The sequence below is a fragment of the Coloeus monedula genome (assembly GCF_965178545.1).
Source record: "Coloeus monedula genome assembly, chromosome: 1".
Taxonomy (NCBI): domain Eukaryota; kingdom Metazoa; phylum Chordata; class Aves; order Passeriformes; family Corvidae; genus Coloeus; species Coloeus monedula.
This window is the reverse complement of record NC_138781.1, coordinates 124250328-124267994: the sequence shown is the minus strand read 5'-3', so window position 1 is coordinate 124267994 and position 17667 is coordinate 124250328. Positions and strand designations below refer to the sequence as shown.

The window sequence follows — 17667 nt, the reverse complement described above, 5'->3', positions numbered from 1 at the left end:
TCCTTGCTGTTTAAATGTTTATTTATTAGGCAACTCAAAGCATCCCTCTAGGTCTGACCTTGACCCACTAACGTCTGTTAAAATCATAGCTTACCTTATTTCCCTACTGAAAAACACCTGTTTCCCTACAGAACATCTCAACAAATGAATGGCTGTGCTCTAGCAATCTGACCTTGATTCTGTAGCTTTGTTTTCTGATCCTAAAATATTGTTATTGCTTGCTTCCTTTGCTAATTAGTTAGGGATTAATTTTCCACCTAATCTGCTTCTGTAGCTTTTTGAATATAAAGTGCTTATAAGTGCCAAATATTGCTGTTACTGCTGATTAGGTTATTAGGTAATAATCAGTAGCCGAAATAGGACTTCCCAGGATAAGAAGCAAGCATGGCACTCTTCCATCTTCTTTCCCATCTGTGGAACGGCTGACTCGCTCTGACACACCCCCACAACACTCTTGTGAACACCTTGTTGAGGTGTCTGTAGCTAAGTGACACAGATGAATTCACAGGTGCATTTTAATACCCCATCACAAAATTAACTTTTGGATGCAGTGGCAGCTATGGCTTTCAGTGGCTAGTCACATGTGCCACTCTATAGCTGTCCTTTAGGACAATAGTCCAGACATGTGAGAGCCCGAAAAGGGTTTGGTTCACATGGCCTGACTTTTGACCCACTTTCTGTGCCCAATATTTCCTTTTGGCTGGCTGTAGGGCTTCAGAGGTGCTAATTGAAAACACCAGGCAGGAGGAATTAGGTGGAAGCTGGACCGAGTGAACCTGGGCATGGGCTGTCTCCGGTAGCATGTGAACGTCAGAGAAATGTCTAATTACAAAAGCTGTCATCTTCCTCAGTAGTGATGGGCTGACAACTAGCATGGGCATGAGAGGAAATTCTTGTTCTGGATACATTTTGTATTGATTTTTCTGTCAGGATCTAAGTCAGGAAGTCATCCCCAACTCTACCCATCAAGACTGGGTCTGCAGCCTCTTTTATATCTGGGCTGATGTTACTCTGCTGAGCCGTGTGAGAGAAGAAGCTGGCTTTATGTTGTCAAGTGTAATAAACCCAAATGTTAGTATGAATTTGCTAACAAATGAAGGTAATTGGGCTCTTTAGGAGGGAATGAGATGACAGCTTTTACTGTACTTCAAATATCAGTCCCAATTACTGTAAATACGATCATGATGCAAAACATTAATTAGGAAAATCTGAACTGTTTGAAAAGTAGAGTCCCATATGAATGATTAACTACATGCAAAATATTGTGCCTGATTAGAGGCATTCTACTGAGACATCCATCTGTGAGCTCAGACAAACCTGGTAGAAGGCGAGGAGAGATCACAGTGCTCAGGGACTGCCATGGGTGAGATGACCTAGGAAGGGACTGTACCACATGTATCTCACGTAGGGTCATCAGGTTTCTGGGACAGGAACATCTGTGTACCCTCTATTCTTCACTGTAAGCAGAAAGAATATTTCAGGTTTAAATAAGGCACTGAAAGAGCACATGGCTTGCTCACTGTCACTTAGGACAACAGGACCAGAGAGGAAATGAGCATGGATCTTCTAAGTCTTAGCCTGAATCTGGTTCTTATTCCTTACACAAGAGTTGAAGTGGCTGTCCACAAAAAGATGGGAAATAAAACTTCTCAAAAAACACAATGGTGAGCAGAAAGCCCAGGAACTACAAAATTTCCCCTAGATCACCCCAAGTGCTCTTTCTGGAGCTGGTGGTTGGTTCTCGGGATCGTGCGTTAGCAAGCATGCATCAATTGCTGGTTAAAGAACTCACCTGGAAATGCTAGCTGAGGCATTTGTGATAGAATAAACACATCCACCAGTTGTCTCCACTTAGTCATGGGCAAACCCTAAATGGTGAAGGACAGTCTACTGTAATAATACCTTCTATATCTATATCTATATTTATATCAATATCATCTATATCTATATCTTTATCTATGGCCTTTCGGACATAGCTCAGTAACAGAATTAATTTAGGGAAAAAAAAGAAAGAAATAATCTCCTAATCTTGTGACTTAGTTTTATTCATGTGTTCTTTGGCAGAGAGAGGGACCATGAGAGCTCAAAACACTTTATCTGTTGTTTTGTGTCTTATTTGAAATGCATTGGTCTTCTCAGTTAATTAAAAATACTAAATAACTATGCTATTGCTGTTTTATTATGAAACTTGGGTATATGTTGCCAGATGGGCTATTTTAAGCAAAATATTCAGTTGTAGTCTAAATGTACTATTGTTCCCCATTTGGACAGGAGTCCATATCCAATGAAACATAAAAGCTGACAAAATGGTGTTTCTTTGTCAAAACCTTGGTGAAAGAATAAAGCAACAAAGGATAATTGTTCGTACTTTGGACTCCTTTTTCAGGCAGTTCTCAGTCTGAAAGTCCCCTCTCTTTTTTTGGTGATGGTGCCACATTTATTGCTGGTAGGACTGCTCACCACCAGATCACCCACTGATCCAGCTGGAGCATGAATATACGCTCCCATTTCTGTCAAATTACTCACATCACGTGCCTTGGTATTTATACTGCCTCCATCTTCTGTGCCAGCTTTTGGGGGAACAGATGATACCCAGCGCAGCACAAACCTCGCTGGTACAAAATTAACTTGCTTTTGAAGAATTTTGATCCAGCAGCACTTTGCACCAGGTGGCTGCAGCACTTTTGATCCAACACTGGCAGGCGCCAGGTCAGATTTGCAGTACTTGGAGCTGGGTGCCCAGAGCTTGCTCTGATCATGGCATGGGCTTTTCTGCTTTTCTTTCTGAGCAGCTTTAGTCTTCTCAGACTCTTTCAGAAGGATAGCCTTCCAAAACCAATGTCCAGTAAATTTCCCTTGCTTGTTTTACTGATGTACGGCATTATTGGTGAGCATTTTGGGGACAGAAAATAGTATCACTCATTGTCTGGTTCCCTAGAATACGATAAATGATGCTTACATTTATCCCAAAATGGAAGGTGGGCATTTGTCCCAAAGAAAATGGATCTAGTGCATAACAATGCAATATTGTACAAATGATATAAGACTATAATAATGACAAACTATGTAATTTCTTAGCATTTGGATTTGTATCTCAGTATGCTCTTTGTATGATGAAATGAAACCAGGTTTATTCATGAACAGCTTATGAAAATTTCACTTCAAGTGTTCTATCAGCTAGTTGTTTAGGAGCTCTTCAAGAAATTCCCTAACCATTGACCAAGATACTATATTTTATTAGCTACCTCTTGTTGATTCAGAAGTAAGTCTTTTGTGGTCTATTTTCGTAGATTAAAGTTGATGAAGGAGGCATAATTACCCAGATTTTAATGGAATTAAATAATGAAAACACACTGTGAGCTGCAAGAGGAGGGTTCTTTTGGGGGCCTTTTAAAATCAGTTGCTAAAGGGTGGTGCAGGTAACAAGTCATAAGTACTGTAAGTTGATAATAAAAATAGTTGTTCACTGCTCTCGTGGTCTCTTTGTTTGATTTGGAGAGGTCTGCGCTACGAACCTGCCACTGAAACCTCATTCTGTGGTTCTCTCAGACAAGATGTTCCTGCTCTTCCTGTCATTGCTCAGATTTCCACCACAGCACAGAAGTTTCCCTTTGAGGATGGTGCATAGAGGGACCAGTTCCCAGAGGATTGATTTCTCAGTTCAGCCATTCACCAGCAGGTCAAGAAAAGCCTCAGCTGTGGCAGATGCTCCCGTCAGTGATGCAGTAACTCACTCTGGCATTGTTCTTGCCATCTTACTCAAGGTCCTTATCCTGAAATATAGTGCAGTTCACTGTCACTGGAAGAGCTTCTGGTACTTCATCCCTAAAGTAGGACATTGTCACTGATGAAAGGCCTGGTGTTAGTTTTAGGCGCTATTTGACTCATGCATATTTGGTAGTGTGTGGATCTAGTGCTCAGTTTAGGGACAATGAGATGAGATTAACTCATGAATATTTGCATTTTGAGGTAGTTGTTCTCATTATATTGATAATGAGTGCTTCTGGATGTACAGCGTCAAGAACTTTTAGAAATGAGGAGGAAGAATTGAGGGTGATTGCTTTCCAGAACAGCTAGCCCCCAAAACTACAAAACAGGTTGTAGTCTTCCTAAAAGCACAGATAGGTGACAGAGACTAAAGCACAAGGACTCCAGCCATCTTCTACCTGAAAACCAGATGGAATAGATGTTTGCTGGGTACAAGACAGCTGAGTTCTAGCACCACCTCTTGGCTCCCACCTGCAGGTATGGGATGGTTCCAGCTAAATTAATGAAGAATGGGAAATCATGAAGCTTAGCCTTTTTTTTTTTTAATAAAAAAATTCCATTCCTCTCTTTTTGGAGAGATGTTATTTCCTCAGCTAGAGGCACAAAACAAGTAACCTACCAGCCTACAAACACTGCTGGAATTTCTGGTATTTTCAATGGAAATCTGAGCTGTGGATGATTGTCTGTATTGTTTATGTTGTGGAAGAATCAAGACTTCCACAATCACTTACAAAATCAGTTCCTTCCTTTTTCAATGTAAGGGCAGCAATGTCAGATGCAAAGATATCTTTCCTAGGAAAAAAGGGATCTTGCCAGTTTTACAGATGGGTTGTATAGTTTCAGTTCTCTTTTTCCTATCACAGTCATGTACGTGTTAGAATCTGGGGCTTGTTTATTTTTAATGCAGATGTCATTCACAGACAGAGCACTTCTCAATCAATCTTTGTTCACACAGGTTCACAAAACAACATTCTATACTATCCTATTAAAATTCTATTGTATTAAACACAAAACGTGTCTCTGGATTACCAAGTCCCTAAGCCGCAGACTGCTTCCCACCTGAGCCCCTGAGCACAGAGCTGCCTGATCAGGCCCTAGGACATGGAGTAGGAGGCAGAGAGAGATGTTTGATGGAAGGCTCTGGCAAGTAAATGACAGACCCATGCTGTATTTGTGAGATATGGTAAGCACTGTAATAGCTGTTATTTCTTCAGCACTCAGAAGCATGGTACACTTGAAGACACATCTAGTTTATGGCTATTAAATGAAGCATCTGTTAGATGCTTCATGCATCTAACATGCTCTGAGAGAAAATGCACTTGGGAGAGACAGTCTGACACTGGCATCCTGGGTAGTGAATGGCATGATACCGAAGCTGTGCTTGGCACACTGGAGAGGGCCAGGTTATTTAGAGTTATTTAAAATCTGTATGTGCCCCATCTGAAACTGTGCTATCAAAATATTTCTTTATTTCTCCAAAACCACTAGGAATTATACATGTCATGGTATCACAGCATTTACTGTCAGAAGAGAGAAGTCACTGGAAGATTTACTTCAGCTTAGATTCTTGAAAACATCTTAGTCTGTCTCAACCTACACCCTAGCCATAACTGAAGAATGAAGGATAAGTAGATAATTTGGTTTTGTTATTGAACAGAGGCAGGTTATCAGTAGGTGTCATTGGGCATGAAGAGATTCACCAGACTGTTGTCTGCAACTCCTTTGCAGTTGGCATCATTGCTGTCCAAATCTTGGAAGACTGAAGTCAAACTGAACAGGACCTTTGGGATGCTGTGGTGGAAGTATATGCAAAAAAATAGGAAAACCTATTTCTCATGGCTCCAGTCATAATGACAGATAGTGTGTAAAGATATCTAAGCTATGGCATTTGTTCTTTGGAGCATGAGGCACCCTCAAGCTCCATGTGTTACCTCAAGCAAAGTCATGCAGAGAGACAAGGTTGCACTTCAGGATGGTATTCAAGATTTAAAATCTGGCCTTGATCCCAAACTGGGATTTCGTTTTCATTCTCTACAAAAGAAGACTCAGATAATGCCTTGTTTTCCATCAGCACATTTGATTCTGCTAGGTGTTGACTTTAATGGATTTATTAAGGGACTATCATGTAGCTCATTTTTTGAAAAGAGGACCTGTTATGAGGGCACAAAAATGGGATATCTACCCCTTAGATAGGGGTAGATAGTATGTAGGACATGGTTTTTATTAGAAGTTTGGCCTCACATGTTGCTAAACAGCTGAAGGAGGGAGGATAGTCCTGCGTCTGCAGCAAGAGACATAATACCCAGTTATAACACAAAAAATCCCCCATGTGGAACAATTCCTTCTGTCTCAGAGTGGATAAACACCTTCTTTCCTTGCTCCCTGGAGGACCTACTTGAGTGTTTCCTGGGTCTAAATAGAGCTATGCTGGAAATGTCGGTTGGTTGTGAATCTCACAATATTTCTTCTTGTTAATTTCTTAAATTTGAGATTTATTTGTTAATAGAAATAGCAAAAGGATCCAGAGAGAAATCCTGCCTTTTAGACACAGTCACTGTAGTAGCGAAATTGAAGGGTATAGTGAATCACAGCTATGAGCCTACTGCATTGCTCCTGCTGACATGATAAAGACATGATGATGCAGTTCAATCACCTGTTGCCATTTAGAAGCCAGTTCATTTACTGCGGCCCTTGTTTTCCAGTTCACCAGTTTCTTCTTATTGGCATCTCCTTCCCATTGCTATTCTGCAACAGTCAGCCAGCCTCCATCACACAGCTCTGCCAAAAGCTCTGCCAAGACAAATAGGAGGAGAGCGTGTGCTTTTCACTTTGAGGCCAAAAAAAGTTTAATTACAGTCAGTGTCAAACCCCTAGGTTTCAGGATGCAAAATTTCACCCCATCTGAGTCAAAACCAGTACCATTTTCCCTTCAGGATCATTAATACAGACAAACAAGGAACTGAGATGAACTCCCTATACTATACCCAGGGATCCTGTTCCTTCCCCTACCAGCAAAGAGAGAGACCCTTCTCACTCTCAAGCCTAAGAGCAATCCTGACTAAGCTCCAAGTGCTTTTGTGACAACACTTTTACTGGATGTGTTTCCAGGTTCCTCGGAATCCAAGTCTCATGGCAGAGACATAGCTGAGCCCCGTCCTGGGGTGGCACCCCTTGGAGATTCAGACGAGCTGTCTTGTTGAACCACAAACTTTTTAAATGTTCTCTGGGGACAAGATGCTCATAGAAAACTGAAGAGAGACAACCTTAGGGAGTTTATTATTGTTATTCACGCTGCTGTCTTACAGCAACACTCAAAGGTCAATGGCACTCACTGTTAACACCTTAAATTTGGCTCCTCTAAAATTACATTTCACACAGCTTTCACTAAAGGAACTGAAAAAGCCTTATAGGGAGATTCCCAACCTTTGTATGCCCATATATGTGACTGACTCAAAAGATATACTATCAACTCAAGTACTGCCTAAAATTAGACTTTATTTACTGATACAGTTCTGAAGTTATTTTTTAAGTTTAAAAAAAGCTTTGGGCCCTCTGGTAGCAGTTATCTTCTCCTGTTTGAAAGCATCCTAGGAGAAGCTGTGAACTTGTAGCTCCTAATGTCTTTGAGGTCAACCTGTGACTCTCCCCTTTAGTAACTAACTCAAAGATTTCATCCTTTCTCTGTCCTTTAGGATGAGCTAGGTTGTGTCAGAGATGGGTGTTGAAGAGCTCTTGGCATTTACCCCAATAGTTTTAGCCAAGTTTCAGTTTAACTGGTGATCCCAGGGCATCACAGTGGGAGAGTGCTGAGCCACTGCTGCTCCAAACCCATGTACTTGCTCTTGCACAGAAATGTGAGGAGCCACCAGCCTTCAGCAAGACTCTTACACGAGATGCAGCACTACATTGTCAGAGCAGTGTGAAACAGACTTAGATAGTCCAAGCATCTCTGTGCCCATTACCTGGGCTAGGCTTGCCTGTAACACCCCTATCCTGCAGCCTTGCTTGGATGCAGGATTCAAACGTGTCCTGGTGCTAGTTCTAGCCCAGTCTGTGGGCCTAGATTCTGGGTAGTGCTGGACTGTCTCAGTACAGAAGGCATTTCATTGCTACACAAAATCTGTTGTATATGGCTATTCATTAACTTCAGTGGTAGTATTTGCAAAGCAGTTTGAGATCTGCTTCTTATCAAGTGGCTGGATATCAGGCCTGATGTCAGGCCACTGGCACCAGTGTATTCAGGTGAAAAAGAAGCCAAAAACTTAGCGCTTAGGAATATTAATAATCTATCTTACTTGATTTTCATATCCACTAGGATAGAACAGGAGGGTTTTTCATGACATCCTCAGGTCAAAGATATGCCTGCTTCTAAGCTTCTTGGAAAGTCCTAGTTGTAAAGAGGCAGCTACAACACCTCATTGCTACATGCCTTTGCTGTTCCAGTATCAGGAGTTAAGAATAAAGTCAGTATTTCCCTTCAGACTAAAACAGAATAATATATGGTGATGTGTGTGTGGCAGTGCCACCCATAGCCCCTGTCACGACATCTGTAATGATGAAAAAGCAGAAGAATGATGAAGGGAACCATCCAGTGAATAAATTCATTAAGTGCATTCTTTGCAATTACAGCAACCCACAGTGAGATGGGGAATGGCTGAGAAATCTGGGTATTTTGTCTGGTGGAGACTCATAATTTCTTCATTTATTGGCTGGCAGGATTTACATTTTTATTCTGTACTTTGATTCCTTCACCCAGTCTTTCATCTTGGCTGTATGAAAACCTACTCCAGACACTGCAGCCCTGAATTAGAGGGACCAGACAAAAAGTTCTGCCAAAATCCTAAGAGTAAACTGTAGCTTTGTATTAGCATTGTCTTCTCATAAAAATGAAGTGTTTTCAAATAAAACTCCATTGGCCTCTGGCTTAGAGAAATGTTTGTTGATCCTGTACACCAGAGATGCTGATGAAAACCAACTTCATGTTCCCAGCTAATTTAATACTACTATTTACTATAATGTACTGCTTGAATTGCAGTAGCACTTAGGATTCCTAGTCACAGACTAGGGCGCTGCTGTGCTAGACACCAGGCAGGCATGGTACAAAAAAGAAAGTCCCTTCCCTAAAGAATTTGCAGTCTCTGGTGTGAGTATGGTCATTATAAAGACAACAATCTTTTTTCCAAGAAACGCCTCATCTTGTTCATTATCCCTTGCAATTAGTCTCATGGGGCTCCACTTCCAGCAACATGCACCTGTTAAGTGCAGCCTAGTCAGAGCTTAAAGAGACTTTGATTCTTCCATTTTTTAATGAACAACAAATGGTGCATTAGAGATGTTTGCTACTTCAAATATTCAGACATCTGAATTTCTAATTGTTTAGCATTAGTCATAACTTAAGTAGGACAGAGCAGGTTCTATATATAGCTCGTTGCCCAGTCATTCAAGATAGATAGTGTTTGTATTTCTTCCCATATTTCCTCACTTGAAAGGAGTGAGAAGGCAGTTGCAACATCTCAAGTACTCCAAAATTGTTCTGCCCTCATCTCCTTTCCCCCCAGATATTGAGATGTTTTCAGAATCATAAGATTTTAAAAGAAGATTAATTCTCAGTTCTTCTGGTGTTTATTTGGGGATTCTCAGCCCTGATGATATGGCTGGATGATGTCTTCAAGCTTGAAAATTAATTTTTTTTTTTTTTAGCAACAGTTGAAGTCATAACAAGATTCCAGGAGCAGGAGTTGCCCTTGGTATCACAGAAGTCCTTTAGTTTCTCTGATCATTTCCCCCCTCTACTCAGTTTTCATTTTTCAGTCTCATTCCCATGTTGTATGTACTCTTACATGTGAATATATAAAGTGTTTTACATTGCTGCATCCAGCTCGGGAGTCCTCAGCACAGGAAAGATATGGACCTGTTGGAGTGGGTCCAGAGGAGGGACACAAAGCTGATTGAAGGGCTGGAAGAGCCCTCCTATGAGGAAAGGCTGAGAGAGTTGGGGTTGTTCAGCTTGGAGAAGAGAACGCTCTGGGGAAACCTTAGGGCACCTTCCAGTATCTAAAGGGGGCTGATGAGAAAGATGGGGAAAAACTTCTTCGCAGGGCCCGTTGCAATAGGACAAGGGGTAGTGGTTTTAAACTAAAAGAGGGTTGATTTAGATTAGATATATGGAAGAATTATTTTATGATGAGGGTGGTAGAACTGGAACAGGTTGCCCAGAGGGATGGATGCCCCCTCCATGCCTGGAAACCTTCAAGATCAGTTTGGATGGGGCTCTGATTCAGCTGAAGGTGTCCCTGCTTGTTGTGGGGTGGCTGGACTAGGTGACCTTTAAAGGTCCCTTCCAACCCAAACTATTCTGTGATTCTATGACTATGAAGAAGATCTTGGCTCACAACTAGCACACATGGTGGATGTTTTGCAGCTGAATGAGGGTTTCATTTCCTGCAAATTAAAACTTAAGCATTTATTTCATTACCTTCTTCTCCAACAGGAAAACAATGGGTTGGCCATTGAAAAGAACATTGATCCAGCAGTTTGCTCAAATGTCTTCTGCTTGGATGCTGGAAAATGCCACACCAGCCCAGCTGTGCTCAAATGTTTCTCTTGAATTTTCTGGTAGTGCTCAGATCTGTTACCCTGGCTGCCTGGTTCCCCCATGCTTGTGACACAGCTACAACTTCAGAGCAAACGGCACTAAATCTTGCTGCTGACACTAATGGCTGATGACAGGCCTGGTGCTGCACATGGTAAGATCAAGGCAGGGTCCCTGGTGTCAGTGGTGTGTCTGAAAGCTGAATCCATCGCTGGCCCAGTGGTCTTTCCCATAGGGACATCCTAGCTAGGCAGACAGGCTCTCATCTGCTCCTGGCCTTTGTGGACAGTTCCTCACAGACTTCCTGGAACAAAGCTGCCAACAGCCATCCATAATACGGTTAGAGCACTCTTGGCTCTCCTCTGTGCCCCTCTCCCAGCACCAAGTTAAGGGTCAGTTCTGGGCTCTAACCTCTCAGGACAGAGATGTTCCTGGTGAGAGGCACTGTGGAATTGCCCCCCTGCCCTTCCCTGAAGGTCCACCCTGATTTCCTCTACTTCCCCTTGGCCAGTGGTGTGCCCAGTGCCTGCCTTCCCCTGGCTCAGCATCCCCTGTTTTGCTCACTGCAGCCATACCCTGCTGTCCATCGTGTCTGCGTGTGTCCATATCTCTGCCGCTCTGAACTAGGGTGAACATGGCTATCTCAGCAGCTTGTTCCAGATGCATGCCAGATGCAAACCCAAATTCTTGTCCTTGCCTCAGTCTGTGCCAAGGACAGACAGGCAAATTGGATACTCAGCTAACCAGCAAAATTTCTTTCATGGCCAAATGTACCCAGACACCAAGACAACCAGGAACACCAATCACTCTGCACTCCTGGGGCATGCCTGCTTGATGGATTTCCTTGTTGCTACCAATAACTGCGAGATTAGTTCCTGCAGCTTTATCATTAACAGCATAGAGGGCTCATGCATGTGCCTGTGCAGCCTTCTCCAGCCCTTGTTTGAAAGCAAGAATAGCAGCTGACAAGTCTTGTGAGGTAAATATAAAGGTCAGCTGTTGTATCCCTGGATGAGGGCTGTCAGGAGGAGAGAGACACAGCACTTTGCCGCCTGCACACTTCTTCCAGCTTCTGCAACTCCCTTCCCTGCTCAGAAGAGAGCAATGCTGTGAGGCCTCCAGAAGTGCTTTTTGGTGTTGTCCAAGAGGGTATAGGAACAGCTCCTCCCTGTGTTACACTTGCTGGTGGGACTATCCCCATGAACAGGCAGGGATTTGGGCAAAGGGAAGGCTCTGGCTGGGGCAGTAGGTCCATGCTTGGGATTCCTGAGCAGAGCACACTGGCCCCTGCTCAACTGGGGATCAGGCTTTGGGATGAAAACTGTCCCTGCAAATCCACCTGTGTATGAGCTGCTGGGAACGGCTGTGTTCTTCCCAGACATGGTGGAACAAAGAGGATATTCCTCAGGATTTTTTCCTTCTGCTGGGACCCCCAAACCCATAAAATTATGTCTTGTGGGCAGATGTCTGGGATCAAGAGTATGAATATGAAGTGGTGAATGAAAATAGTCCTCTGGTCAAGCTAATGAACTTGGTCTCACATGGTGCAATATTCCCTCCTGCTTCTTACACAATTCCTGGAGGGATACCTGATAAATTTCTTCACCCTCTCATGCTGTTTTCCACACTAGAAAGTTTGGGAAATTAAGGTGCTTTCCTTTCTCTCTCACAGGACTGTAGGAAAATCTGTTACAAGTTATAGGTGGAGCTCTGCTATAAGACTGAAGTGTACCACAGAAAGTCTCTGTGACAGGAGCATGCGACTTCCTTCCTGGAGGAAGGTGATTGAAAAATGAAAGAGAAATTAAAAGTGAATGAGAGAATTTTGAAGACTTCTGTGGTCAGAAGCAAGGACAGATAGCTGAAATCCTTGTCAGTTTTGTTTTTCGTCCTGACCTACAACATACATTTTTGTATTTAATTGATTAGTTTTGATTGATTTTTATAACTCACTTTAATTGAGGTTCTCTGTGTGTATTCCAGCAAATTCAGTCTGCTGAGGAATAATAGGAAAAGGTAGTTTGTTCTTAAAGTGATTTATCACCTTCAGGCATAGTAAGATACCCTGATTTTTTCTTTACTTTTTCTCTCAGTGGTCCTAGAACCCATAATATTTATGACTATCAGATACAAAGTTCTTTGTATCAGGACTACAAAAAGGTGAAATGGAAGCGTGACATATACATGTGTCAGTGCATGACTGCTGGCATCTCAGAGTGGGCAAGATGAGCTGAGTTCACCTGAAATAGTCACTAACTGCAAGATCCCGTGTTAGAGAGCTGATCACAGGGATCAAGAATGATGGGGATAACGTGAAGGGTGTGGAGTACTGTGAGATGTGGAAATGTTTGCTGAACTCAGCAATGCAAAAAATCCTTACTGCCTTCTGACAAAGGCTGGAGGGGTAACGAAATATTGCACTGTGGTAGAAAGTTGATCTACATCTAGTGTGTGTCCTTCTATGTGTGTAGTTGGACTTCTTCAAAAATACCTGGGGTAAGAGCCATGCCCTCAGTTTAACATCACCCTCTCTGTATCACTATATTTAGAACTGTGTGATCTCTCTGCTATGGTCAATCAGTGGGGACGGGATTCTTCTCGCCTCACATTGCTGTCTAAGGATTCAGTGACCAGGCAAAGGTGGTTGTCTGCACTCCCTTTACAGACAAGGGAACAAGGTGAACTTCTCCAGAAACCTGAAGGTGCTCTTTTGCTGTGGGGTGCATCAGGCTCTGGGCACGCTTTTTCTTTCCCTTAGCTACCTCAGAGTAGCTGTAATTGCTTTTCAGTAGGTGCCTGAGTTTGAGATCACCAAGGCTAAAGGGCAGAAACACTCAACCCAAGTCAGAGGAGAGGAAATGGGCTTCAATAGTGCTTTTTGTTTCTAGACAATGTTATTTTGTGATTCACTAAAAATTCTGTTTGCTCCTGATGTTTGCAAAGTGAGTCAAATATGAACACTTTTCTTATGAAGGGTATGCTAATCTCAAACTATATCACAAAACAAAAATCTCTAATCCAGATGTACCTGATATCCTCCTAGTCTTTCACCCCTCTGGTGAGAAGCCAAGACTACTTCTGTTGCAATCTCCTTCAGGAGTGACAGCTGAGATTTCACTCAAAAACTAGTGATTCTGGAGAAAGGACTTTTATATTCCTAGGCAGTCAGTTCTGCATTTTAACTGCTGAGGGAAGTACTTTTTGGTTTATGTACCTGTGATATTTTATATTCCTCATTATCAAGAGATCCAACTGTCTCACAGTCTTCCTTGCACTGCTGCAAGCCCTCTCACACATCACTCAGGAGCTATGAGGAAAGTGGGGTAATAAGACCATGTTGGCTTAGAAACAAGCTTGTGTGAGACACTGCAGACCCTGCTCAGAGCCAAGGTGAGGAATAAAAAGGAGGAGAGGAAACTGGCAGGTTGTACAGCTCTTGTGAAAGCTTGAGGACCCTAGCCTGCTTCTATGTTGCATTTGCTATACCTGGATTTCCTCAAGGGACAAAACTATCTGCCTAAAGAGACCTAATTTAAATTTAATTTAAATTATTAAAAACATAACATAACCTGGGCCAGTTCTCACTGGCATCAATCTTTTGAAGAAAGGCAGCTCTGTCTTATCCAGATCTCAGCCCTAACACCAAAAAATATATATATTATTTGGATCAAAATTCTTCCTTCTTTACATTTATGGTCACATTATTTTAAGAGGTTTCTGTGTCTTTAAAGAGTATGTTAAACCTAAAAATGGAGACACTGTGATAAAATCCACCCCAGAGTGCATCTGAAGGGTTTGAGTTTAATAAGTGCCTCTTACATTTTCCATCAAATGATTGAATTTAGCTCCTGTTTCTTTGAACCTCTTGTTCTCACTGAAAGCTGTGCTGACATGCTTTAAAAGCGTACAAATAGCTGCTGCTGTGACTAGCTACACAACATATTCTGTTCTGTAATACACATTTCAGTTCATGAATGCCTGAGCAAAAAGTGGTAATGAAGAGCTAAACCTCTGGTATTATTATTTATTTTTCCATGTGTTCCTTCATGCTACACAAGATCTGATTTTTGGCACTTTGCCAAAAGCATCTGAGGCTGGAGCTAGGTATAACTAAAATTGAAGTGTAGAGCATCTCTAAGGAGATACTCAGAACTGGACTGGGGCCAACCTCATACATTAAGTGGGTTTAACTTTGTTATTTTATTAAGGAAATGGATTTCAGATTTATCACTTACTTCACCTCAATAGCATATGACCACCTGTTCTGTCCCAACTCCTCATTATGATGGGAGACACTCAGGTGCATGACCCCAGCAGTTTCTTGTCTAGGCAAGATAAAACCAGCAGGTTTTCTGTAAAGTTCTCCATTTTAAGGGGAGGGATATAACTGATGCTGCAACTGAGGCAGTGGAGAAGGAGGACTGAGAGGCAAAGATGATGGGATGCAAAAATGGAAGAACACACATTACACGTGGAATGGGTATTGGGCAGAAGTTATTTCTATAGCCAGCACTACCTCTTGAAGAGATAAAAGGGCAAGAAACCCAGGTGAAGACATTGGTGTAGTATGGTCTGGAGCCGGAAGACATAATGGTCATGGGAGAACACTTGGGAAAAAGCTCCACGTGGGATTGGGACAGGTTGGAGTGGAGTGCCTTAGCTGGGGAGGGCACAGGGAAAGCACACGGCCACGGCGTTGAAGAGGTGGGAACGATCAGCTAGTGGAGTCGAGAAGGGGAAAAAAGAGCAGTTGTTGCCTTCTCGGAAACAGTGGGAAAGCAATGGAGAGGAACACGGGCCGGACCGGGGGAGCGGGTGCCGGCAGCGCGGAGCCAGGACCGGGGCGAGCAGCAGGGGCAGGGGAGAAGGAGCGGGCGGAGCGCTGCCCGGGCGACGCTCCCTGCCCCGGCAGATGCTCCCGGGCGGCCCCGGCGGCTGTCCCGGGCTTCTCCGCCACCCCCGGGGGCTTTGCGCCCCCTCTCCCGCTGGCGGGGTCCCTGGCAGCGCCGGTGCCAGCGCTGCCGTGGGTCCCTCCTGGCAGTGGCACCTGCTCTGCCTCTTCCCCGCGGGCTCGGCTAGGTCGCGGAGCAAAGACGGGACCCACGCAAAACACGCGTCCCGCGGAGCCTCCTGCGCCGACCCGCCACTGTCGCCCCGTGCGGGCGGGCTCGGAGGCGGCGGAGGCCGGGGGGCCGGGAAAGAGCGGGGATAGAGGAGATCGCTCGGGATAGCAGTCCCGGCCCCGCTCGGGTCGGGTCCCTCCCCGCGGGCCGGCCCATGAGTGGAAAGTTTCCCCGGAGTGACCTCTCATAGTACGCGCCCGCTAGGAAATCTCATTCAAGTATTTTTGTCAATGGGGTGGGGGGGGCATCCTGCTCCCCGGCCCCCGGCCCGGCTGACGTCACTGCAGAGGCGATAAATATCTGTTGATATAATTGGACGTGAGATTTGGGGTTGCGATAGCGAAACTCGGCCCATCGCCGCTCCGACGGGCCCCCATGATTTATTCAGCAGTAGATCGGGGCACGCAATCGGGCTGTCAGGAGAGCGTCAGCTTATTAGGCAAGTTCTGCGTGATTCCAGGAGAGGGTCTAAGCTATAAAAATCCCGCGCCCCGGCTCTGATTACTACCAAATCTGATCCCAAGTTCGCCAGGAGCCGGCTCCGAGGGAGAGCGAGAGGAAGGGACGCCGGGCACCGCCAAGTCCCGCCGCCGCCCGCCCTGCCCCACCGCCGCCACCGCCGCCCCAGGTAGGTGCGGGGCCGCGCCCGGGTGCGCAGCGGATGCGCTGCCCTGCGCTGAGCGGGGCTGAGCGCGGTGTCCCGCGGGATACGGGGATCTGTCCTGGCCGGGCAAGGAGTGGGGAGGTGGGGAACGGGCGCTCGAACCCCGCAGCTCGTGGCGAGAGCCGCACCGCCAAAGGCCCCCCACGTTCCCCCTCGCCCCGGGTGGGTGAAGAGGCGCGGGTCGAGAACACGCGTGGACTCTCCGCAGGGGCTCAGCCCAGCCTGGTCCCCGGGAGCCGCTGCCGGGGCTGCCCGGAGCCGCCCCGCCGGGCTGTTCTGCGGGCTTGTTCTGCGGGGAGCGGCCGCCTCGACGGCGCGGGTGGACGGGCCGGGGTGAGCGTGGCCGGGGGTGGTGTGCGGAACGCGGAGCGGCGCGGAGGGGCGCGGAGCGGCGCGTTTCAGCACCGGGACAGCGGCGGCGGGGACGCCCCCTCCCCGGCTGCTCGCTGCCCTCCCCGCCGCCGCGACTCGGCTTTGTAACCCAAACCCCGTCTCCCGTCTGCCCCCGCAGGTTTGGGCCCCGATCATGAAGATCCCGCTGCTGGTCTCCACGGGAATCCTGCTGGTCGCCCTCCTGCCCTGCCAGGAGTGCAGAGCTCTCAGCAAGAGCCCGGCACCCGCCCCCGGGGCTCTGCACCAGCCAGATTTCTTCCAGCAACAACAGCAGCAGCAGCAGCAAACTCTGCCCGTCCTGCTCCGCATGGGAGAAGAGTATTTCCTGCGCCTGGGCAACCATCACAAGAGACCCGTTGGCTCTTTCTCCGCCTCCTCCAGCAGCACCAGCCACCTACACCCCGAAGCCTCCGCCAGCAACTTTTTCCGGGCGGCGGTTCAACAGCTGCAGCAGCTGCCCGAGCGCTCGCCGGGAAGCCGAGAGGAGGGCGAAGCCGAGGGTGAGGCCGTGGAGAGGGAGAAGCGATCCGAGGAGCCTCCTATTTCTCTGGATCTGACTTTCCACCTCCTGCGAGAAGTCTTGGAGATGGCCCGAGCCGAGCAGTTAGCGCAGCAAGCTCACAGCAACAGGAAACTGATGGAGATAATCGGGAAGTGAAACGGCCCCTCCCCGCCTTGCCAAAGAGATTCCGCAGTTAGCACAAGAATAATTACACCGTCCGATGTACCATAGTGCTGCTCTGATGTCATCTCTTTATTTTTATATAGCTTTAAACCTAGAAGGGTGTACTCCGAACAGCCTCTGTCCCTTGACTAGCATGCACAACCGTGTACCAAGTGCAGAAATACGAGTGTCGTTCGTAACCTCCCCTACCTTTATTTATTTCTCCATTTCCCAGTTATTCTAGTGCCATCGCTACGTAGGGATGTGTGAGCATTGGAAAAAATGGTGCCAAGAAGACAGAAAACTTTTCTGCTGGGGGCAGGGAGGTGGGAGGGGGAATCTCTGTAAGCTACTTTCAATCCACTTTTTTTCCTGTAAACATTTTCACAATAAAACATCTTTTCAGCGCTCGGTCGATTTGGTTGTGTAAGAGAATGTTTAATATTTATATTTTTAATAAAAG

At 45.5% G+C, this 17667-nt stretch overlaps 1 protein-coding gene across 1 annotated transcript; it reads left to right on the top strand.

Annotated features, from left to right (window-relative positions):
- Positions 1–15991: 15991 nt before the first annotated feature.
- Positions 15992–17203, top strand: CRH (corticotropin releasing hormone). The gene is made up of 2 exons (XM_082279481.1): positions 15992–16111; positions 16659–17203. Exon 2 carries the CDS (start codon positions 16674–16676, stop codon positions 17196–17198), a length of 525 nt encoding a protein of 174 aa, XP_082135607.1. The 5' UTR covers positions 15992–16111; positions 16659–16673; the 3' UTR covers positions 17199–17203.
- Positions 17204–17667: the final 464 nt, after the last annotated feature.